Source organism: Staurois parvus, unplaced genomic scaffold (assembly GCF_062004578.1).
Source record: "Staurois parvus isolate SC_StPar_1 unplaced genomic scaffold, SC_StPar_1.0 ptg001328l, whole genome shotgun sequence".
NCBI classification, from domain to species: domain Eukaryota; kingdom Metazoa; phylum Chordata; class Amphibia; order Anura; family Ranidae; genus Staurois; species Staurois parvus.
In genome coordinates, this window is record NW_028319124.1 from 4,402,972 (window position 1) to 4,427,565 (window position 24,594).

At 44.4% G+C, this 24,594-nt stretch overlaps 1 protein-coding gene across 1 annotated transcript in view; it reads left to right on the forward strand.

Moving 5' to 3' along the window:
* Window positions 1–24,594, forward strand: part of LOC149436949 (G protein-coupled receptor kinase 5-like) — a 122,490-nt gene that overhangs the window by 33,270 nt on the left and 64,626 nt on the right. Inside the window, exons 2-4 of the mRNA XM_089661290.1 lie at window positions 9,228–9,323; window positions 21,446–21,558; window positions 24,200–24,277. Coding sequence (XP_089517416.1) covers window positions 9,228–9,323; window positions 21,446–21,558; window positions 24,200–24,277 — 287 coding nt within the window. The remainder of the gene's footprint in view (window positions 1–9,227; window positions 9,324–21,445; window positions 21,559–24,199; window positions 24,278–24,594) is intronic.

Here is a 24,594-nt window from a genome sequence, read left to right on the forward strand (position 1 = left end):
AAGGGACAGTTCAGTGTCCAATATGCTTGTAGGGGTACAAACTGGTCAGTGGTTATAGGAAATGCCCCAGCCTCAGTGGTTATAGGAAATGCCCCAGCCTCAGTGGTTATAGGAAATGCCCCAGCCTCAGTGGTTATAGGAAATGCCCCAGCCTCAGTGGTTATAGGAAATGCCCCAGCCTCAGTGGTCATAGGAAATGCCCCAGCCTCAGTGGTCATAGGAAATGCCCCAGCCTCAGTGGTCATAGGAAATGCCCCAGCCTCAGTGGTCATAGGAAATGCCCCAGCCTCAGTGGTCATAGGAAATGCCCCAGCCTCAGTGGTCATAGGAAATGCCCCAGCCTCAGTGGTCATAGGAAATGGGTCTCATTAACACGGGGCGCGTCAAAGCCTACGTTGCTCCCGCGGGGCGCGTCAAAGCCTACGTTGCTCCCGCGGGGCGCGTCAAAGCCTACGTTGCTCCCGCGGGGCGCGTCAAAGCCTACGTTGCTCCCGCGGGGCGCGTCAAAGCCTACGTTGCTCCCGCGGGGCGCGTCAAAGCCTACGCTGCTCCCGCGGGGCGCCTACGCTGCTCCCGCGGGGGCCCGCGTCAAAGCCTACGCTGCTCCCGCGGGGGCCCGCGTCAAAGCCTACGCTGCTCCCGCGGGGGCCCGCGTCAAAGCCTACGCTGCTCCCGCGGGGGCCCGCGTCAAAGCCTACGCTGCTCCCGCGGGGGCCCGCGTCAAAGCCTACGCTGCTCCCGCGTCAAAGCCTACGCTGCTCCCGCCGGGGCGCGCGTCAAAGCCTACGCTGCTCGCGCCAAAGCCTACGCTGCTCGCGCCGGGGCGCGCGTCAAAGCCTACGCTGCTCCCGCGGGGGCGCGCGTCAAAGCCTACGTTGCTCCCGCGGGGCTCAATATTGCAATCACGGCAGCCCATTCATTTCAGGTGCAGCACACTAAACCACCTAGTACATTTTGTTATCCTGCGTTTTTGGTGCACGTGTTACCAAGGGGCCCTGGGGTGCCATTAAGAATTTATGACTCTGCCACACACCTGCAAAAGGGATGCACTTTTTTTTTTTATTTACATTGCGGGAACATATGTGACTTCTTTGCGTAGATCACCTCAATGCACAAATGGGAGCCTAGCCCAAGATCTAAGCTGTTGTTCGTCTAGCACAAGCGAAAAAAAAAAAAACAATGCAGGGTTCTGATGACATGCCTATGGCAACACCTCCACATTCCCCTTTCATTAGGTCTTCATTCACGAGGCCGGTTGCGATTCGCATCTCCTCTGCTCTGCGCTGTCTGGTAGCCGCGTTGCTGATTTTGGCAAGTCTCTCGGTTTTGTGTCATGAGCTCTGTCTCCGTTCCAGAAGGAAACATTTGTGTTATGATAACACAATCAGACTTTTTACCGACTGTTGAATTTGATTTCTTTATTTAATATTTACCTTCAGTAGGCCAATTAAATGGAAAATAAACAGTATGGGGCTGACCTGTGCCAAGATTACCACGAAAGGTGCCATAAACATACAAAAGCCTGGACCGGCGCCCGCCCTTAACTCTTTGTGTTCTGGGCTTCCAGCTTGGAGACGTGAGCCTTAGAGCTCGTTCACGCCACGTCTATTGAGCTGCATTCATCTACATAGATCAGTGTGAGGACACGGCTAAACCGCTTGTTTTCTATGTGCCCTGTTCACACCATGACACTGCACTGAGGTGGAAAAAGACCTGCAATTTTACGAGGGATGCACAGAAATTTCAGTGGCCGAAACGTTTCAGGTAAGGCTGAGAACTACCAAGCGGCGGCCAGTGACAGTGAGGTTTTTTTGGCACCTGTATCAGTGCTTTTTTCATTTCGGCTGACGGCCAAAAGGGGTGTTTTTCATCCGTCAGCCGAAATGAAATAAAGCACCGATACAGGTGTCAAAAAAACCTCGCCGTCACCGGCCGCCGCTTGGTAGTTCTCAGCCTTACCTGAGAAACCATCAAACAATCCCGGCACTGGGCATAGAGATGAGTGAAGGAAAGATGGCCACCACTCATCTCTATGCCTTTGGAGGACCAGAGCAATGTCACTTCTGGCCATTTTTTTTTTTTTTTTTTTTGATCCAATGCTTTACATTACAGAGGAGACATGTGGGGTCTTATTGACCCAATATCTCTCCATAAAGGGGACCTGTCACTAATTATTTCTATCACAAGGGGTGCATGCATTTCTTGTGATAAGAATAAAAGTGATTAAAATTTTTTTTTAAAGGGACAGTGCAAACAAACCCAAACAAATAAATAAAAAAAAGTTTAAAGTGCCCCCGTCCCCCGAGCTCACACGTAGTGGTGAACGCATGCGTAGGCCATGCCCACATATGTAAATGGTGTTCAAACAACACGCGTGAGGTATCGCCACGAATGTCAGAGCAATAATATTCGCACTAGACCTCCTCTATAACTTTACACTGATAACCTGTAGAAATTTTTAAAGCATCACCCATGGAGATTTTTAAGTACCGCAGTTTCACGCCATTCCACGAGCGTGCGCAATTTTAAAGCGTGATATGTTGGGTATCTATTTACTCGCGTAACATCCTCTTTCATTTTTTGTAAAACAATTGGGGTGTGTGTGTGTGTGTGTGTGTGTGTGTATGTATGTGTATGTATATATATATATATGTGTGTGTGTGTGTGTGTGTGTGTATATGTATGTGTGTGTGTGTGTGTATATGTGTGTATGTGTGTGTGTGTATATGTGTGTGTGTGTGTGTGTATATGTATGTGTGTATGTATGTGTGTGTGTGTGTATATGTATATGTGTGTGTGTATATATATATATATATATATATATATATATGTGTGTGTGTGTGTGTATGTGTGTATATATATATATATATATATATATATATATATATATATATATATATATATATATATATATATATATATATATATATACATACACAATGTGTGTGTGTATATATATATATATATATATATATATATATATATATAATGTATGTGTGTGTATATATATTTGGTATGGGGACACTCATGTGGGCTTGATCCTGAGCTGGGCTGTGTGCATTCAAATTTGCACACAGAGTGGCTCAGCCCCACCCCCTGCTCCCTCCTCACAGAATTTGATTGACAGCAGCAGGAGCCAATGACTGCCCTTGCTGCCTCTGAGTCCTGTGAGGTGGGAGCTGCTGTTCTCATGCATAGCTCTGGATTGAGATAGGACTCAGGTAAGTATTTGAGCAGAGGGCGCTGATCTTGGAAGGTTTTTTTACCTTGTGGCAGAGAATGCCTTAGGGTAAAAAAAAAAAAAAAGTTTTCGCTTTTACAACCACTTTAAATAAGCGGGTCATAACTGTATGCCTTGCCCGTTCTCAGTCCTTGTCTGCACTTTTAATACAGAAACAAATAGGCCAATTGTAAATTAATGTTTACACTGTCCTGGGCCTCTGATACATTGTGACAGTAGAACAATTAGAAGCTGTTCAATTTACAAAATTGCTGGCTATCCTTGGATATATTAAAATATTGAATGTGTTTTATAAACTACGGCTGTTCTTTTAGAGGTTAACTACAAAGGAATGACAAATGACAAGTATTGCTAGTAAAATGTTCCTCTACTTGATGGTATGTGTAGTGTACACAGATTACCCCTTCCCATGAATGCCATTCCCCAGGAGATTGACAGCTGACCTGCGCTTGATCTCTGTATCATAATGGTGATTTTTTTTTTGTTTTGGTGCAGAAGTTGCAAAAAAGTGCCAGTTTCAGTTCTGTGCAGGATACTTGCACAATGTGTTGATCATGCATACAAAGCCATCTTCAAATCTGCCCCCAGCTAAATTACCAACCTTGGCTCAAAATGTCACCCAAACCATCATTGCCACTCTTCCCAAGGCCTCCTGCTCTTTAGCTCCCTCATCCCTGATCTTCTAGGACTTCTCCAGAGCGCCTCTCATCATCTGGAACACAATCTGTCCAGCTATCTCCTACACCGTCTACCTTTTGGAAGATCCATGAAAACTCATCTCTTCAGGGAACCCTATTCCACCTAACATCGAAAGTTTTTTTTTCTCTATTCAGCCCCACACAGGTAATACCTTTTTTTGTCACTTGCCCCTCCCATTTTAGATTGTAAGTTCTCATCAGCAGGAACCTCCTAACCCCCTTGTCTTGAACTGTGTTGTATCTACGGTCTCCCATTATTTTGTAATAGTCAAACTATTGGTGTTCTATAACTCCTGTATAAAAATGTCCCCCTTTCTCACAAGTAGTCACCATGAACAGTCACGAGTGGATCCCACGCGTGGAATACCTGTACTGGCAGCCAAGTATTTCAGGGATACATAGGTAGCATTTAGAGCAGGACTGCTTGATGAGTTAGTAAATTTCAAGCCTTTATTAGTGTTAAAGTGGAACTTAAGGCCAAGATTTTTTTTTTCTCATTTTGGATAGAGTAAGGGAGGGTTATAATGGGTCCTCTCTGTCCCATTGTGGAGATTTCCCTTCACTTCCTGTCCCATAGTCAAAACAGGAAGTGAGAGGAAATCCCTCCTAAATGAGGGAATCCCTGGTTGTCACAAAACTAGTGTTCCCTAGTGAAAAATTTCCCCTGCCTTCCTGTTTGGTGACAACTCAAACTTGGGGATTTTCAACCACATTTGCTTTTGGTGATGGTGGTAAACAGGACAAATAGAGAGGCTGAATCTCCCTAACGGGGGGCAGACAGCAATAAACCCAACAAGTGTTTTAATCCCTCTCCACTCTATCCAAAACTAAAAACAGGTTTTACCTTTAGTTATACGTTAAAGTGAAGTTCCACCCAAAAGGGGAGGTTCCGCTTTAATGCTTTGTCCCCCTCTCCCCATTAAGGATTGGCACCATTGGGGAGCGGGTACCCAAATGACAGGTACCCACTCCCACTTCAGTCTCAGCTAAGAGGACCCCTGACCCCTCTCTCTGGACAGCACTGATTGGCCCTGTGTTGATCACATGCACCCTCCCAAGAAAAAAAAAACTTTATAGCAATACATACCAAAATGAGCATGTGCAGAGTGACTCCAAGCCTCTGTGCTATCAGGAGTTGAGTCGGAGACAGTAGAAGGGGGAGGGTCAGAGAAGACAGGATCAAACAGCCTTTTTACACAATGCAGAGGATTAACCCCTTAGGTTCCACAGTGAGTATAACAAGCATGCTTTACAGCATCTACAGACTGATTTTACTGTTGTGGGTTTAGTAACACTTTAACCCATACAATGGAGATGAACAAAGGCCATCCTGGATGACAACCATGGCTCTGTCCATAGATATAGTGAGTGTAGCCACCAAGGACTGGAAGTGTGTCATAAGATTACCAGGTGAAAATAAAAGGAAAAAGGCCAAAAATACAGCCACCTGCTCTAAGGACTGGTGAGTTGTAATATATATTTTTATTTTTACTTGCTTTTCAAAATCTCAATTGATTTAGATTGCATAATACAGTTGCAGTTTTTTTTGTATGTAATGGAGTAATGAAAAAAGTGATCGAAGAGTCTACAAATGTGTAAATTATAGGAAAATGGGGGGGAAAAAAACCTGGCCAAAAAAAATTTTTTCTATTTATTTATATCGTATTTTTTTTATTAGCAAATTTATTTTTATACAATGCTTTTGGAGTAAAAATATATTTAAGATATATTAATTTAGTTTATTCAGCATGAAATGGAGCTTAGTTATGTATCATGAGGCTATTCTGCAATACAGGCGTACCTCGGTTAACAAATGCCTCGGTTAACGTAATTTTATGTTTACGAATGAAAATCCATTGAAGATAATGCCTCGGTTTACAAATTTTTTACAAATTTTTTCGCAATACGAAGTGTATGACGATGCCGATTTTTAAATGCAGTTGCCAAGTTTTATATAGTGGGTCTTGGATAGATCCTTCAGATGGTAGGTCCCTCAGGAAATAATGGTGGGACTCTCCTCCTCTTATCTCCTATATCCAAGACCCACTATATACCAAAAGGCTCATTGGTCCCTAGGGGCCTGGACAGGAAGGTGAGGGGGCACGTCACCTATTTGAGGATTGGCACCTGCAGTTTACACCAGCATGATATCTTATTTACATGGACACTATTCACTGCATTATGTTTGAAGTCACTATAGTGCACGAATAAATTGCGAGTGTATGCCACCACCAGCCCATTATTGTATATAAGTGGTATGGTTGTTTGGGCTACCTAAATATACGGTGGTGAAAATATAAATATATGTAATTTGATGCAATATATTTTACTCTGGTTTGAGCGCCGCACTGTTTTACACTTTTATTTTTCCTGAATACTGTTGGTGTTGTGATTGTGGCACCTTTAGTGCCGGCTGCTGAATAGTATCAGTATATGTAGTAGCGCAGGAGACATTTTTACATTGTTTCTTTTAACTTGGGGAAACTGACTAAAAAGAAACTTTGTTTTAGCTGGGGGGGAAATTGACAGCTGAATCTCTGAGCTATAGTAAAGAAAAAAAAAAGTGGTAATTACATTTAAAAACTGGCACCATAATAAATTAAAAAATGGCGTGGGGTCCCTCCTCCCAACCATACCAAGGTTTGGTATGGATTTTGAGGGGAACTCCCACGCCAAAATTAAAAAAAAAAAAAAATGGTGTGGGTGCCCCCCACCAAAATCCATACCAGACCCCTATCCGAGCATGCAGCCCGGCAGGTCAGGAAAGGGGGGGAGGGGGACGAGTGCAGCCTGGCAGGTCAGGAAAGGGGGGGGGGGGACGAGCGAGTGCCCCCCCCAAACCATACCAGGCCACATGCCCTCAAAATGGGTGGGTGCTTTGGGGCAGGGGGGCTCCCCCCCCAAAGCACCTTGCCCCCATGTTGATGGGGACAAAGGCTTTTTCCCCACAACCCTGGCCGGTGGTTGTGGGGGGCTGTGGGCAGGGAGCTTATCGGAATCTGGAAGCCCCATTTAACAAGGGGGCCCCAGATCCCACCCCCCCATGTGAATGAGTATGGGGTACATGGTCCCAATACTCATTCACAAAAACAAGACCGGACACGGTCTTTGACAAGTCCTTTATTAAAAGAAAAAAAGAAAATGTCTCCCGCAGTAGATCCAACGTCAATCACGATGCTCGCCACCGACCCGAAAAAAGGATTAAAAAAATATTCTCCACTTCCGACGATTCTAGTGTGAACTGGCCCATAGAGACAAACTCACTCTGGTACTGGGAATAAATCGGGGGTTCTGCAATGTTCAAGTGCTGACAAGTAACAGAGTAGAGGGATGAACTCATCACTCTGCTGCTTCTCCATTCACTGTCCAACTCCCTCTGCCCATTATGATTGTGGGAGAGATGGGGATGGAGCCAGGTGCAGGTAACTTGTTTTTGGGGTGAAAGCCGGCACTGCTTGTGATGACACTAAAAGTTAAGCACTCAGAATGTGGTGCAGCTATGCATGGCGGCCAATCAGCTTCTAACTTCAGCTTGTTCAATTAAACCTGAATGCTGATTGGTTTCTATGCAGAGTTGCATCAGATTTTGCATGTTCCAGCTTTAGTAAATTCCAAAAAAGTATTTACTTACCTATTTTCAGCCCAGTCAGGTCACGCGTTCCCTTGTGTCAGCCAGCGGTGGCTTCAGGGGAGAGGAAAAAATGCCCCGGCAACAGCTAGATATTCTGGGAATGGTGACCTTACCTCATAGGCTCCCATGTCCCTGCCTTTTGTTGGTGCTCCCTCCTCTCCCCTGCATCTGCCGCTGACTCCCACTGGGAGAGGGATCACATGAATGCACCGAAGCAGGCTGAAAATAGGAAGTATATAACATCTTTACACAGGTTAGTTAGCATATAAAGTATGTTCGGAGAGGAAAGGACATTATTAATGTTAGGCTGGAATTCTACTTTAACCCATGCAGTGCAGGGCAGCTTTTCTTCATTGGAGTGGTGTTTAGTGTCGCGGACGGAGTACGTACTAGGTTTTTGTTTTTGGGGGTTTTTTTTGCATGTACACTATTGACTGGTTCTCTTGAAAGAGAGGCGTGCACATACAAAGAAAGAGGCAAGCCATATATTATGAAATTTTCTTTTCTTTCACCACAGGTGGAAGTAAAGAAAATTGCTCAGTTCCCCCATCAGCACTGTCCGTGTTGATGGGGGAATCCCTCCTGTACCATTATTGCGTTCTACTGGTGGGGAACCTTCCCTGCCGGCAGAACTCAATCATTAATGTTGTCGACTGTAGCCGCTGGCCCTAATTTTTTCAGGAAAAAACAGACAGATTGGTCGTACACAAGTTGATCATTAGGTTGACTTGTGTAGAACCAGGGTGCCTGTACATGGATCAAAATTCGTCCAGTCTCTGTTGAACCAGCTGAATTTCGATCGATGTATGGCCGGCTTTAATGTTGGGTATGATGGAAAAGTGCAAGCATTGCTTTTTCTTTGTCATTTGGTAATACCGTAACCCAGTAATAGGAATCTGTTGCTTTCATGACTTTGGGCTGTTGTCTTTGGCGCAATTGTAGCGAGCAGCCAATCACCTGCCTGGGAGCTGAATGGAATCAAAGCCCTCAAAATTTTGTGTCTGAACTGTGCAGAGCAATGATAAAACGTTCTGAATAATTGGAGTGTTTAGGCTGCTTTCACACTGATCCATTTTTCTTCTGTTTTTGCGTAAAAAAAAAAAAGCGAAGAAAAACACATGATTATTAAATATTAGGAAATGCTTCATACTGGCCAGTTGTGGGTCCGTTGCATTTTTTCAAAATCTTGCATCCTGCATCTTTATTGCGGTAAAAAAAATCACACCTTCCCATGGAAATTAATGAAAAACGCATCAGAGGCACGTCAAAAAAACACCTGCGATTGCGTTTTTGCGGCATTTGAGTCACATTTTTTTCTTTCCACAGGTGCAAAACACAGTGGAAATGCGGCAAAAACGCACATGTTTTTTCCGTGTTTTTTGCAACGGGCATTGTGACAGTAGCTTTACTGTACATTGTCACATGAATCCTGACCTGAACCAAACTCTGGGATGTAACAGTGATACCTCTACGGTATATGTGTGCTTTCTAGCTATTCATTGATTGCAGAGGACTCCTCTGGGCCGACCTTTTGGGTGCAAATAAATCGACTCGGAAAATATGTTCATTACAGTGTGTCCACTTGCCCTTTTGTAGCTGGCGCACTCTGTGTGTATGCGTTATAATTTTAAATTAACATTGTTTTTCTGAATTTCAGGCGGAGGTGGCAAGAGGAAAGGGAGGAGTAAAAAATGGAAGGAAATCCTAAAATTTCCACATATCAGCCAGTGTGAAGAGCTGCGAAAGCAGTTGGGTAAGTTTACACACGGATACATTGTTCTGTAGAGGTGGTGTGCAAGTGGTCAGCAGAGGGTTCCTACCTTGGTGTGTGCCAAGAGGCAATGTCTACTGTGAGTCATTGTGAACATTTCAGTAGATTTTTTATTTTTTATTTTTTTTTTAGTAGCTGCTTATCTTGTTCTCTCATTTTATCATTGGAATTTGTATTCTCTGTGTTTGATCTTTTAAACGGCTCATTCATACAGGAGTCTAAAATGTTTCATAAATAGTGCAGCGCTCATTCAAAAATAATAATAATCAATACTAAACCACTGGGTGTAATAAATATACTAAAAAGTGCAAAGATGATAAAGTGCCAAAATAAATAATGCAAATATACATATAAATATAATGTGCCACTAATAAAAAATGACTCATAAGCCGTGCCCACACACTATAAATGATGCAAACCACTTTCAAATAAAAGGGGTAAACAAAAAGTGCTTACGTGCAATAAAATGTCCACACTTCAAATAACACTCAAATAATCAAAACGTCCATAAAACAATCGATAAGTGATGTATAAATTCATGCCATGTGCAATAGTGCTTGTAATTCCGTGATAGTGTCAACACTCTTCTTCTATTACGGCTAGATTGCCTCCTCACTTCCTCCCGGTGACCCCCAGGGGCCAAACCGCTTTCAGGATAACCCTGGATCCTTAATCATAAAGGCTGGTAACCATCATCATGCAGTGGATCTCCTATGGGGCTCCCGTTTCCCCAGACCGGAAGCTTCTAAAGAACAATAGCTCACCATCCCAGTGAGCCAAAAAAAGATCCTCTAAGTGCAGTATTAACTTTAACCAAGACTCCTTTATTATAAACAGAAGAATGCCATTCACATGTTCCAGCAGTTCCCCCTCCTCACCGATGTGTGGGAGTACAGCATGTGTGTGGGACTTCCTGGGTATAACAAGATGGCGACGAACACCGCCGGTGCGTCACAGCGCACCGGAAGCTGTGTATTGGCGTACCAAAATGTTGCATATAGTTTTCTACACATCTAAATACAGTAGAGTAGAGATCAGTGGGGTCATACACACAGCTGGATCTACAAATGAAAATGTGTGCCTTTAGTGACGTACAAAAAAATGGACACCGCTGAATCCAAGGCCATACATTAATACAGAATACAGATTATCCGCATGTACAGTGAAGGAAATAAGTATTTGATCCCCTGCTGATTTTTGAATGTTTGCCCACTCACAAAGAAATGATCAGTCTAAAAATCGAATGGTAGGTGTATTGTAACACTGAGAGACAGAATAGCAACAACAAATTCAAAAGAAATACATGTCCAACAAATGATGCACTGATTTGCATGTTCATGAGGGAAATAAGTGTTTGATCCCCTTCACAAAACATGACTTAGTACTTGGTGGCAAATCCCTTGTTGGCAATCACATAGGTCAGATGTTTCCTGTAGTTGGCCCCCAGGTTTGCACACATCTCAGGAGGGATTTTGGCCCACTCCTCTTGGCAGATCCTCTCCAAATCATTAAGGTTTGGTGGCTGACGTTTGGCAACTTGAGCTTTCAGCTCCATCCACAGATTTTCAATCGGATTAGGGTCTGGAGACTGGCTAGGCCACTCCTGGACCTTAATGTGCTTCTTCTTGAGCTACTCTTTTGTTGCCTTGGCCGTGTGTTTTGGGTCATTGTCATGCTGGAACACCCATCCACGACCCATTTTCAATGCCCTGGCTGAGGGAAGAAGTTTCTCACCCAAGATTTGATGGTACATTGCCCCATCCATCATCCCTTTGATGAGGTGCAGTTATCCTGTCCCCTTAGCAGAAAAACACCCCCAAATCAGAATGTTTCCATCACCATGTTTGACAGTTGGGATGGTGTTCTTGGGGTCATAGGCAGCATTCCTCCTCCTCCAAACACGGCGAGTTGAGTTGATGCCAAAGAGCTCAATTTTGGTCTCATCTGACCACAACACTTTCAACCAGTCCTCCTCTGCATCATTCAGATGTTCAGTGGCAAACTTCAGATGGGCCTGGACATGTGCTTTCTTGAGCAGAGGGTCCTTGCGGGCACTGCAGGATTTCAATCCTTGTCGGCGTAGTGTGTTACCAATTGTTTTCTTGGTGACTGTGGTCCCAGCTGCCTGGAGATCATTGACAAGATCCTCACGTGTAGTTCTGGGATGATTCCTCAGTGTTCTCATGATCATTGACAATCCACGAGGTGAGATCTTTCATGATGCACCAGACCTAGGGAGACTGACAGTTGTTTTGTGTTTCTTCCATTTGCGAATGATTGCACCAACTGTTGTCACCTTCTCACCAAGCTGCTTAATGATAGTTTGGTAGCCCAGTCCAGCCTTGTGTAGGTCTACAATCTTGTCCCTGACATCCTTGGACAGCTCTTTGGTCTTTGCCATGGTGGAGAGTTTGGAATCTGATTGTTTGCTCCTGTGGACAGGTGTCTTTTATACAGTTAACAAAACAAGATTAGCAGCATTCCCTTTAAGAGACTGCTTCTAATCTCAGCTTGTTACCTGTATGAGAGACACCTGGTAGCCAGAAATCCTGCTGAATGATAGGGGATCTAATACTTATTTCCCTCATGAACATGCAGATCAGTGCATCATTTGTTAGACATGCATTTCTTTTGAATTTTTTGTTGCTATTCTGTCTCTCACTGTTACAATACACCTACCATTCAATTGCTAGACTCATCATTTCTTTGTGAGTGGGCAAACATTCAAAATCAGCAGGGGATAAAATACTTATTTCCTTCACTGTACATGTGTATAAACACTTTTATACGTACACACGTAAAGTTATGAGAAGAATTGTACGAGTCTAACCGTGAGTAGGTACGCATTTTATGCAGGATCTTTCTGTTCGCTCTGCCGGAAAGCTATTGAACCTGTTGAAAATTCCCTGTAGAAAATTCTCATATGCCCGTGTGAATGAAGCCTAAAGGGAAACCCCGTTCTGTCTTACAGGCAGCTCCTGCAGGCAGAGATATACCTCGGTTATGTACACACTTCCTGAGGGCTGCATCCTAAAATATCTTTAGTATTTGATGGATGTAATTGCAGCGTAGAATGTGCTTTAACAGATTTATTCTCTTTTGGGAATTTCTCAGCGCTAATGCCTTTTTCATATTGAGTGTATAAATGTGTACCCCATGCGAGGGCCATGTTTGACAATACGGGGATGAACAGGTGTTCCATGCATCCTCCATGCACACAGTTGGTATACTGCAGCTACTCAGGCACAGCTGCTCCTATTATGACATCCATGTGGGTGCGGGTACGTGTGCCGAACGCACACTGACTGCATGCAGCGCCGTGCACCCACATGGATGTCATATTGGGAGCAGCGACTGTGCCCATGCAGCTGCTGCAGCCCAATTGACATCAGTAGGACTGCCTGCACAGGGAAGCATGGAATCCCTGTGCAGGTAAACCTGGTCCCCTCAGTACGCATTGATATAGCCCCATGTGAACAAGACCTAACGTGTGTGTGTGTGTGTGTGTGTGTGTGTGTGTCTATATAGACAGGGGTTAGACAAAAATGGAAACACTACATGATTTGCAGCTGTGAAAGTGATGTCATGTTTCATGTTGAAAGCAGAAGTGATGTAACATTTTTTTGCTTCCGCTGTGTGATGAGACACCTAGCTAACAGGTGGGAAGCCTCTCTTTCGTCATTCACTGCGTGCACTGTTAGTAATATGGAGTCATGACTGAGCTTCAAAAAGGGCAAATTATTGGTGCCCACTTAGCTGGTGCCTCTGAGTGAAGTTGCCAATTTATTTGCCGTATCGTAAGGTACAATCATGACGGCATATATAGTTTTCGGGAAAACGTCGTCTGATAAGCATAAGCACGGTCTACATGATTAGCTGACTGAAAGAGACAAAAGGACATTGCGCAGGATTGAGACACAGAATAAGAAAACAACTGCTGCAAAAGTGACTGCAGAGCTCAATCTCTGTCCCGTGAAGACGTGGATTGAGCTCTGCAGTCACTTCAAGGTTCAAAGGTGCATTTGTGGTGTTCTGCATACCTTGGTTGTAACAAGTGGATTATTGAGTTACTGTTGCTTTTCTATCATCTCGAAGCAGTCTGTCCATTCCCTTCTGACATCAACAAGGCGTTTTCATCCACGCAACTGCTGCTCACTGGCTATTTTCTCTATTTCGAACCATTCTCTGTAAACCTGGTTGTGCATGAAAATCCCAGTAGATCAATAGTTTTTAAAATATTCAGATCAGCCCATCTGGCACCAACAACTATGCCATGTTTAAAGTCACTTTAATCCCCTGTCTTTCCCATTTCTGATGCTCTGTAAGAACCTCAGCTAGTTGTCTTCACCACATCTGGATTTCTAAATGCATTGAGTTGCTGCCATGTGATTTGGTGTTACCAGGCAATTGAACAGGTGTGTGTATATGTGTGTGTGTGTGTATGTATGTGTGTGTGTGTGTGTGTATATGTATATGTATGTATATATATATATATATATATATATATATATATATATGTGTGTGTGTGTATATGTATGTATGTATTTGTGTGTGTATATGTATGTGTGTATATATATATATATATATATATATATATATATATATATATATATATATATATAATGGTGTGTACTGTACATATACATTGTACCCTCTGTTGGCTCTCTATACAATTAGAGTATATTTGGACACAGGCACAATTTTCATACTTTTGGCTCTGTGTGCCACCAGAATAAATTAAAACGAAATAATCCAAATGCATTTGCAGTTCAGACTTAATTCAAGGGGTTGAACATAAATATCAAGCTCAAAGTTTAGGAACTGCAACCATTTTTATACACATATACACAGTTCCTCCATTTTCAGGGGCTCAAATGTAATTGGACAAATTATATCATAAATAAAATGTTAATTTTTAATATTTTGTTGAGAATCCTTTACTGGAAATGACTGCCTGAAGTCTGGAACACATGGACATTACCAAAGACTGGGTTTCCTCCTTTTATGATGCTTTGCCAGCTGCCTTTTAGTTTTGCCTTCAGCAAGTGAAATGCATGCTCAATTGGGTTCAGATCAGGTAATTGACTCGGCCATTGCAGAATATTCCACTTCTTTTCCTTCAAAAGCTCCTGGGTTGCTTTTGCAGTGTGTTTTGGATAATTGGCCATCTTTACTGTGAAATGCTGTCCAATCGATGTGCTGCATTTTCCGGAATCTGGGCTGACAGTATATCTCTAAACACTGCAGAATTCATCCGGCTGCTTCTGTCTTTTGTCACATCATCAATAAACACCAATGACTCAGTGCCACTGGAAGCCATGCATGTCCATGCCATCACACTGCCTCCACCATGTTTACAGATGACGTTGTGTGCTTTTGCATTTTGAGCTGTTCCAAGCCTTCTCCACACTTTTTTCTTCCCGTCATTTTGGTACAGATTAATCTTAGTTTCTTCCGTCCAAAGAATGCTTTTCCAGAACTGGTCCGGCTTTTTTAGTGTTTTCTGGCAAAGTCTAATCTGGCTTTTCTATTCTTCAGGCTTATGAATGGTTTGCACCTTGAGGTGAACCCTCTGTATTTGCTCTCTTGAAGTCTTCACTTGATTGTAGACTTTGACAATGATACACCCACCTCCTGGAGTGTCCTTAACTTGTCTGGATGTTGTGAATGGGTTTTTCTTTACCATAGAGAGGATCCTGCGATCATCCACCACTGTTTTCTTCCGTGGACATCCATGCCTTTTTATGTTGCTGAGCTCACCAGTGCATTCTTCTTTCCTCAGAATGTACCAAACTGTTGATTTGGCCACTTCTAATGTTGCTGCTTTCTCTCTGGTGGACTTTGTTTTGTTTTTGAAGCTTTACAATGGCCTGTTTCACTTGCATGGACAGCTCCTTTGAACGCATGATGTAAGTTCACAGCAATAGATTCCAAATACAAATACCACACTTAGAATCAACTCCAGACCTCTTACCTGCTTAATTGATGAAGAAATAACGAAGGAGTAGCCCACACCTGGCCATGAAACAGCTTTTGATTCAATTGTCCAGTTACTTTTGGTCCCTTGAAAAGGGGGGGGGTGGCTACTCTTAAGAGCTGTAATTCCTAAACCTTTCCCAATTTGGATGTACATACCCTCAAATTAAATCTGGGAGTGTGCACTTTCAGCCCATATCTATGATATAACTATAGCTTGAATATGTTTTGGTAAATACCTGAAAAAAAACTAAAATTGTGCCTGTGATCAAATATAAATGGACTGAACTGTATCAATTGTATGCATTCAGCATCCTTACTGTCTGTCTCCAAATGCAATATATTGCACCTTCCCAGCCCTTAGATGTCGTGGCTGCATTAGTTTCTTTTTTTTTTCACACTTGTTCCCCTTTTTTATACCAGGTGATTGTTCAAATAACACTTCTGTCCTAGTGTGACTACATTTACTGACAGCATTACAGCCGCCACAATGTTATGCTTTGCAGCGACAGCAAAAATTCAGTGCGATGTCACATTCGATAAGCGATACTGCTGCCAAACGCTACCCAGTGAATGGGCTCGTACTGCCATCACCCTGTAGCCGCATGCAATGCACAAGGTGATATATTGCCTCCCCACCACTAGTCAAATGACCTACAAAAAGCAATTCACTGGGGATCGCTTTTCGTAGCACCGACAGTATAGGTGCATGTATGAACGAGCCCCAGGAGAGGTCTCACTTTTATAGGCGGAGAGGATGCTATTTACTATCTAGTGGCCCCTACCCTCATGCTGGTGTACTCTTTGAACTCCTGAGAGCCTGTGGATTTTCATTTCGTATCCTGGAAATGTTTCCGCACCACTTTGTGGAATATCTTCTCCTCTTGTCTGCCCTGGATTTGGGGATCTTATGAAACATTGTCAGTTTTTGTGCTTAGTGTTTCGTGACATCCTGGCATTTTGCCCAGGCTCTATTGGTAGACAACGTTTTACTAAATATGTTCATAATTTGAAATCCCATTATATTTATAATTCTGTATTTGGTCTGGCATGTATTACTCGGCTGACTGATATTGTCAGTTTATTGGTGAAACTTCTCACAATTTTAATGTTTTCTGGGTTTTCCTTTTTTGGTCATTTATTCTGTAAGCTCTGATGGTCATTTGGGTCATTGGATTCTACCAATCGCTGCTTGCAGCCCCAGGACATCTGACTGTCTTGTTCAGGATTGGTAGTGATGACGGCAAAGCCAGCCTTTCTGGTCAAATCTCATTGTAAAATCTTTGCAGGATTTTCTTCAAGCTTAAGCTTATTAAAAAATGTATTTCTATATTGGCACCAGGAATGGTACTTATATTGAATGAGAAGTGTCCCTCGTGCTGGCGGCTGCTCTGAAATTTGTCTTGGGCATACAGCGCTGTCTCATAGGGATGGGGAGAGAGTAGTCGGCCCTGTGACAGATTGAAAATGGTATATATGGGCAATTGTGTAAAAACTTTAAGCAGTTTTATGTTCTATATCAGTGGTTTCCAAACTGTGGCCTGAGGGCCAGATGTGGCCCTTTGCTAGCCTTTTATCTGGCCTTTGCATCACTATACCTCCCGCTGATTTGAGGAACCATTCCCCCAGTGATACCAACGGTGGGGCATAATTCCGCAAGATGACACCAATGAGGGGACACTATTCCCTCCCACTAGTATAAATGATGGGGCACTATTCCTCCAACTGAAAGCAATGATGGGGCACTATTCTTCCCACTGATGGCACGGATGGGACACTATTCCTCCCACTGATGGCAAGGATGGGGCACTATAAATAAAAAATAGAACACACCAGGATTCCCAAAGCTCAGGGTAAGAAATTACCAAATAAAGATAGTGACCCAGTTATAAATAATGCTGACTCACATAGATATATGTATGTGGTGTCTTCGGGACCCTAATCATAAATGGGAAAATAAAGAAAACAGACCAGGGGGTAAAGGACCCAGAGGCAAAAAGGGGGTCCAAATGAGGACAAACTGCAGCCTTGAAAATGATAGACAAAAATATTTTAATTTGCAGTTAAAAAAGTACAAATATCACAAAGACATGTATGGCATGGTAAGCCAAAAATTACACAAGAAATTACCTCACCACCACCCAGGGGGAAAAAGTCAAGAGCAGAATGGCAAGATCAACCTGGACAGCACTAGGCATGCAAAAAGTCCCATAAGGATGTAATGAATAGTAGACCTGTGATGAATAGAATAGTCTCAAAATTTGAACAAGACAATGAAAATGACAAGCAGATGGTGATATAGATAGCTCAAGAAGGTATGGTGAGTACCAAGGACAGGATTCATGTATAAATCACATAACCATGTAAACATACACGAAAAGTGCATAATAATAGATCTAGATAAACATGATCCTTGATGCAACCATCAAAAATAATTGGTATAATCCCTAGTATCAGGGTAAAAAGCTGAAAGTCGTTCCTCAGATATCAAGCAATGTATGAAAGTATTACAGATCTCTCATCAAGAATATGGGGTTATGCTTATAATGCAAAATTATGTAGAATACATCTCCTCAATATTGCAAGAGTGGTTTAATGATGGAAGGAAAATGGCAATATATGACATAGTATGCCCAATATCCCAAGGGTCATTTAGACAGTCAATGATTGTCATGTAGACATGTATCATATAGATGACATAATAGCTTGGTGGAGCCCATAATATGCATAATATATAGATGCCTTCGAATACTTGAAGCACACGGGGTTGTCAGGTGAAGACCCAGTTCAGTAAAAATCCACAAAAAATGCAGATATAGTAGAGTGGAAAGCTTGTGTCAATACTGTAACAGCTAATAGTCATCAACCGACCTGTAGCCCATGCAGGGATAGTTTCTGAGGTCAGTGGAGTTGAATCCTATGTGTTAACAGCTGAAGATCCTCCCAATATAGGGAAAGCTATCAGCCACTGCTGGGTTAGATACCTGTTACCAGCTCCAAACGTGCCGTGATAATGGATGGGGGCACTATTCCTCCCACTGATGGCAAGGATGGAGCACTATTCCTCCCACTGATGGCAAGGATGGAGCACTATTCCTCCCACTGATGGCAAGGATGGAGCACTATTCCTCCCACTGATGGCAAGAATGGGGCACTATTCCTCCCACTGATGGCAAGGATGGGGCACTATTCCTCCCACTGATGGCAAGAATGGGGCACTATTCCTCCTACTGATGGCAAGGATGGGGCACTATTCCTCCCACTGATGGCAAGGATGGGGCACTATTCCTCCCACTGATGGCAAGGATGGGGCACTATTCTTCCCACTGATGGCAAGGATGGGGCACTATTCCTCCCACTGATGGCAAGGATGGGGCACTATTCCTCCCACTGATGGCAAGGATGGGGCACTATTCCTCCCACTGATGGCAAGGATGGGGCACTATTCCTCCCACTGATGGCAAGGATGGGGCACTATTCCTCCCACTGATGGCAAGGATGGGGCACTATTCCTCCCACTGATGGCAAGGATGGGGCACTATTCCTCCCACTGATGGCAAGGATGGGACACTATTCCTCCCACTGATGGCAAGGATTGGGCACTATTCCTCCCACAGATGGCAAGGATGGGGCACTATTCCTCTCACTGGTAGCAAGGATGGGGCACAACTCCTCTCGCTGGTAGCAAGGATGGGGCACAACTCCTCTCGCTGGTAGCAAGGATGGGGCACAACTCCTCTCGCTGGTAGCAAGGATGGGGCACAACTCCTCTCGCTGGTAGCAAGGATGGGGCACAACTCCTCTCGCTGGTAGCAAGGATGGGGCACAACTCCTCTCGCTGGTAGCAAGGATGGGGCACAACTCCTCTCGCTGGTAGCAAGGATGGGGCACAACTCCTCTCGCTGGTAGCAAGGATGGGGCACAACTCCTCTCGCTGGTAGCAAGGATGGGGCACAACTCCTCTCGCTGGTAGCAAGGATGGGGCACAACTCCTCTCGCTGGTAGCAAGGATGGGGCACAACTCCTCTCGCTGGTAGCAAGGATGGGGCACAACTCCTCTCGCTGGTAGCAAGGATGGGGCACAACTCGTCCCGCCGCTGGTAGCAAGGATGGGGCACAACTCGTCCCGCCGCTGGTAGCAAGGATGGGGCACAACTCGTCCCGCCGCTGGTAGCAAGGATGGGGCACTACTCCTCCCGCTGACAACAGGCATTATGCAACTATCCCCACTTGCCACAATCCAACCCCCCAAAAGAATGAAGGACAGTAAACTGGCCCATGGTTTGGAAAGTTTGGAGACCCCTGTTCTAAATGTTCTAGAAAACTGGTAAATCCCCTCTGAAACATGCACACATCACCCCATACTTAAAAAGCCCTCCCTGGACCCCAATGACCCAAACAACCTCAGACCCATCTCCCTGCTCCCATTTACATCCAAACTCCTCGAGCGCCTAGTCTACACCCGCCTATGCTCTCACCTCAACGAAAACAACCTCCTCGACCCCCTACAGTCTGGCTTCCGTCCCCTACACTCCACCGAAACTGCCTTACTCAAACTCTCCAACGACCTGCTAACCGCCAAAGCTAATGGCCACTATTCAGTGCTCCTACTCCTTGACCTCTCTGCGGCCTTCGACACAGTCGACCACCCCCTCCTCCTCAAAAAAACTACACTCCCTCGGCCTCAGAGATTCTGCTCTCTCCTGGCTCTTATCCTACCTGTCACAACGCTCTTTCAGCGTTACCTATAATGCTACCACCTCCCCCTCACTCCCCCTCTCTGTTGGGGTCCCTCATGGCTCCGTCCTCGGGCCCCTTCTCTTCTCCATCTACACCTCCTCCCTTGGCCAACTCATACACTCTAACGGCTTCAACTACCACCTATATGCCGACGACACACAAATCTATCTCTCCACCCCCCACCTCACCCCCTCAGTCTCTGCCCGAATCACACCTACTGAGTGACATATCTGACTGGATGTCGCTCCACTTCCTTACACTGAACCTCTCCAAGACTGAGTTTCTGGTCTTCCCCCCAGCCCGGACACCACCCCCCATTGACTTCTCCATCACATCCAACAACGCCACCATCAAACCCGCCCCGCAGGCCAGAGTACTTGGTGTCATTCTGGACTCCAACCTATCCTTCCAATCTCAAGTCCAATCTTTAACAAACTCGTGCAGACTCCACCTCGGCAACATCGCCAACATCCGCACGTTCCTAACCCCAGAAACCACTAAACAGCTCATCCACTCCCTCATCATATCACGACTCGATTACTGCAACTCTCTACTTACTGGCCTGCCTCGCCGCTGGGTATCCACGCTTCAGTCGATCCTGAATATGGCTGCCAGACTCATTCACCTTTCCAACCGCTCCGTTTCCGCCACCCCCCTCTGCCAATCCCTCCACTGGCTTCCGATTGCGCAACGGATCAAATTCAAAATCCTATCAGTGACATACAAAGTCATCCACTACACTGCCCCGAGCTACATCACTGACCTAATATCTAAGTACCGCCCAGCACGCACACTCCGCTCCTCACAAGACCTCCTTCTCTCTAGTTCCCTGGTCTCCTCCTCCCATGCCCGCCTCCAGGACTTCTCCAGGGTGTCACCCATCCTCTGGAACTCCCTGCCCCAACCCATCAGATTATCACCTACTCTACTCTCCTTTAGTCGCACCCTGAAAACCCATCTCTTCAGGGAAGCCTACCCCACCCCCTGCTAACTTGCCGACCTCCTCCACTCTTCCTACCAAGCCATCCCCCACAGCTATCTCCTCCTGTGCCACCATCCCCTCCCTCCTAGATTGTAAGCTCGAAATAGCAGGGCCCTCAATCCCCCCATGTTTTGCATTGTATTGTTGTTCTGTCACATGTTCTGTCCCCATTTGTAATGTACAGCGCTGAGCAAACTATCAGTGCTTTATAAATACTGTATAATAATAATAAGCAACTTCTTTACTTTTGCTATAGTTTGCACAAGTTGGCTCACAATTCTTTTGTCAAATAGGTTCAGTTTTCTTTTACTTATCCTGTATGTATGAATAAATATGATAATGACTGGCATTTCTGCTGAAAAAGATTAATTTTGTTCTCATGGAGCTTCCTTTTTCTTCTTTGCAGAAAGGGACTACACCAGCCTCTGTGAGAAGCAGCCAATTGGACGACTTCTCTTCCGTCAATTCTGTGAAACAAGGGAACACCTCCTCAAATGCATCCTCTTTCTTGATTCAGTGGTAAGGAGATTCATCCAGATTATCATGTCAGAGTTGGAATTTAAACCCTATTTGAAGTTTAGTTTTTATGTCTGCAGTGAAGATTAGGAGGACCTGTAGTGTGGAAGTTGTGTCTCAAAAAGGCAGAAAGAGGGCAAAGGACTAGTCACTAGTATTGCCTCTGGGCTCCCTGCAACTAATCTTTTCCTCATTGCTGACTTACCATGCCTTGTTCTGCAATGTGCATAGACAGCCATCTTGGTAGAGACAGGGCTTTGCATCTGATGACCAGTGATGAGCTTTGCCGTGTTTGGACTAGGATCTAAACCCACGTGTCCAAGCCCGCCAGTGGGCACCCGTGGCATTCACCACACCACAGCCACTCCTTGTACTTTCAGTTGTGGAGCAGGCAATGCCCCGGCAAAAGTGATTGGTCCGTACAGATTACAGCTTCTTGGCAGGCTCGCACGTGTGGATTCGGATCCTAGTCCAAACACGTTGAAGCTCATCAATACTGATGACCAATGGGGCAATATTCCAAAAGCCTTATATCTCATTTCCCTGGGCATTAGGTTTTAGGCACATGTGGCCAGTAAAGGATTTTTTATATTTATTTCAGGTATATGACTGATATGTGAATGTTTTCCTTTAACATCCTGATTATCAAAAATATTTAAAATATACAGAATTTGGTTGTGAGTTTTAAATGTGTTCTCATAGCCATTCCACAGTGCATACTGATGATGACCCCACAACAGTGTTGCTATCCTACCAGATTGAAATTCACTGACATGACACCCACATTTTACTGGCACAGCCATGTTTTTACTGGCATTTTCCAAAAGTTACACAACTACAGTTTTATAAGTGCAAATTTCAGTATTTAAGCTGCAAACAAGTACAATATGCTATTAGCAATGTGATTTAGGGTAGATATTAAGGTAAAAACATATTTCATATGTTCTTTTTTTATATAGTAAGGGTAGGTTGTTATAACCCATTGGTTTTTGTCACCTATATCCAACTGGATAGATTTCCCCTTAATTTCTGTTCTATAGCTATCACAGAAAATGAGGGGAAATTTCTGGTAGCCGCCAGGATCACCAGAATTTGTCCCTAATTCTAAGGACTCTAAAGACCTCCAGTCTCTATCACTCCATCCCTTTTTTACCTTTTTGTCTCCTTCTCTCCATCACCTCCTGTCTCCATCATTTCATCCCCCCATCACTTCCCTGGTATATTTATCCAGCTATCAATCCACCCCACTATCCTTCTGTCCATTATTGCTCCATCATTCTCTCAGATCATTCATTCATCCGTTCCATCCAAAACTCCATCCCTCCATCACCTCCTCTCTTTATCACCCCCATCCCCTTCATTACTTTCAACCTCCATCTCTCCATTATACTGTCCATTCAAACATCCTTCTGTTGTCGCTCCCTCCAACCTCTTCATCCTCTATCACTTTCATCCCTCTGTTACTCTATCCACTCCATCATACCATCTATCTTTCTCTTGCTGCATCCCTCCCTTACTTAATTTTTCTCCCCCTTGCTCCATTCCACTGACTGTCCATCCAACAATCTCTGTGCCCTATAACCCTCCACCCTTTCTTTTCTCCATCACTTTCATCCCTTTGTTATTCTGTCTCTCCCTCCCTTCATTTATCAGTCTCTGTCACCATCTTAAACATTTAACAATAGGTCTAAATAAATAGTGCCATGTCTTCTTGAATGCTCAAAAACTTGAAACAATGAGTCATACGTGTCAGTCACACTCACACACAAGGCTCTGGCTCCACTCTGGCCGCTTAGCTCCTGGCTGGCGGTGCGGCAGTAAATGCCCATGACGTCATCACGCTTGCCTTGCACAGCCTCTGCCATAACCCACCCACTCCCGGTGTCGGGACACTCAAATTTGGATGGATTCGGGCCGCTCTGGATTCTGGAACTGTGCATGCGCAGTTTCGAGATGAGTGGTCACATCCATATTTCACTGGCACTTTTCTGCTTTTACAGGCAGAAGAAAAGTGCCTGGTTTTTACTGGCTGTCAATAAAAACATGGACAGTTGGCAGCACTGCCCCACTATTGATTATTGAAGCTTCTTGTTTCCCCTCTCTACTCATTTGAATATAGACAAGCATCACTGTACTTCTGTGCTGCCTCCCCTACAGTTAAGAGAAGTATGGGATCCTAAAAAAAACAAACGCACACACTTAGATGGCTGCAGCATCGATCGGAGCTACATCTGTCCCCTGCCCACTCTACACTGAGAACTGAGGGATTAAAGACTGTTGATTACTCAGTTCTTGGTCTTTAGTGAGCAGAGAGCTGGTGACGGTCAGTCACCACTCTCTGCCCTGCCCCTCCAGTGATCACTGGAGCGCCGGGCTGTGGAGTGGGTGGGAGCGGCTAGCTCAGCCTCTCAGAGGCATGCAGAGAGGCTGCTAGTCAGGCATCTGAGTGGATCACAACATTCTTTTCGGGATCTCTGCAAAGCCTGGACCAGATCTGTGTTGTCAGCTAACAGCGGGCTTTAGCTCTCTGTTGGCTGAATCTAGGTCACAGGTGTGCACCCCAGTAACCACCAGTTTGACTTTCTGAGCCATCAATGTATGAAGACCTTGTTCACCAATCTCTTGTCTTGGGTTCCCATCACAGGCAAACTATGAAGTGTCCCCAGATGAGAAGAGGAAAGAGACAGGAGAGGAGATAATTAAAAGGTTTTTTAACTCCAAGGTGAGACTACTCAACAACCTTGTTCATGAAGAATGTGAGATATTTTTATATTTACCACACTTGTATTTTTAGCTCATTATCCCCAGGCTATGCACCTTCTTTGCTGGTGAACATATTTTCGATTGTTTTGAAATGTTTCTCTTTGGATCTGTCATGAGAATACACACTAATCTTCGATTGACCTGTGCCATGCTACATGTTTTCCAGCTAAAGACTTGATTAGAAACCTGATGTAGAGAGCCTCAGGGAAAATGCACTTAGCATGGATTCTTTGACAAATACCATTGCTCTATTGTCAGCAGTGCATGACATTGTTA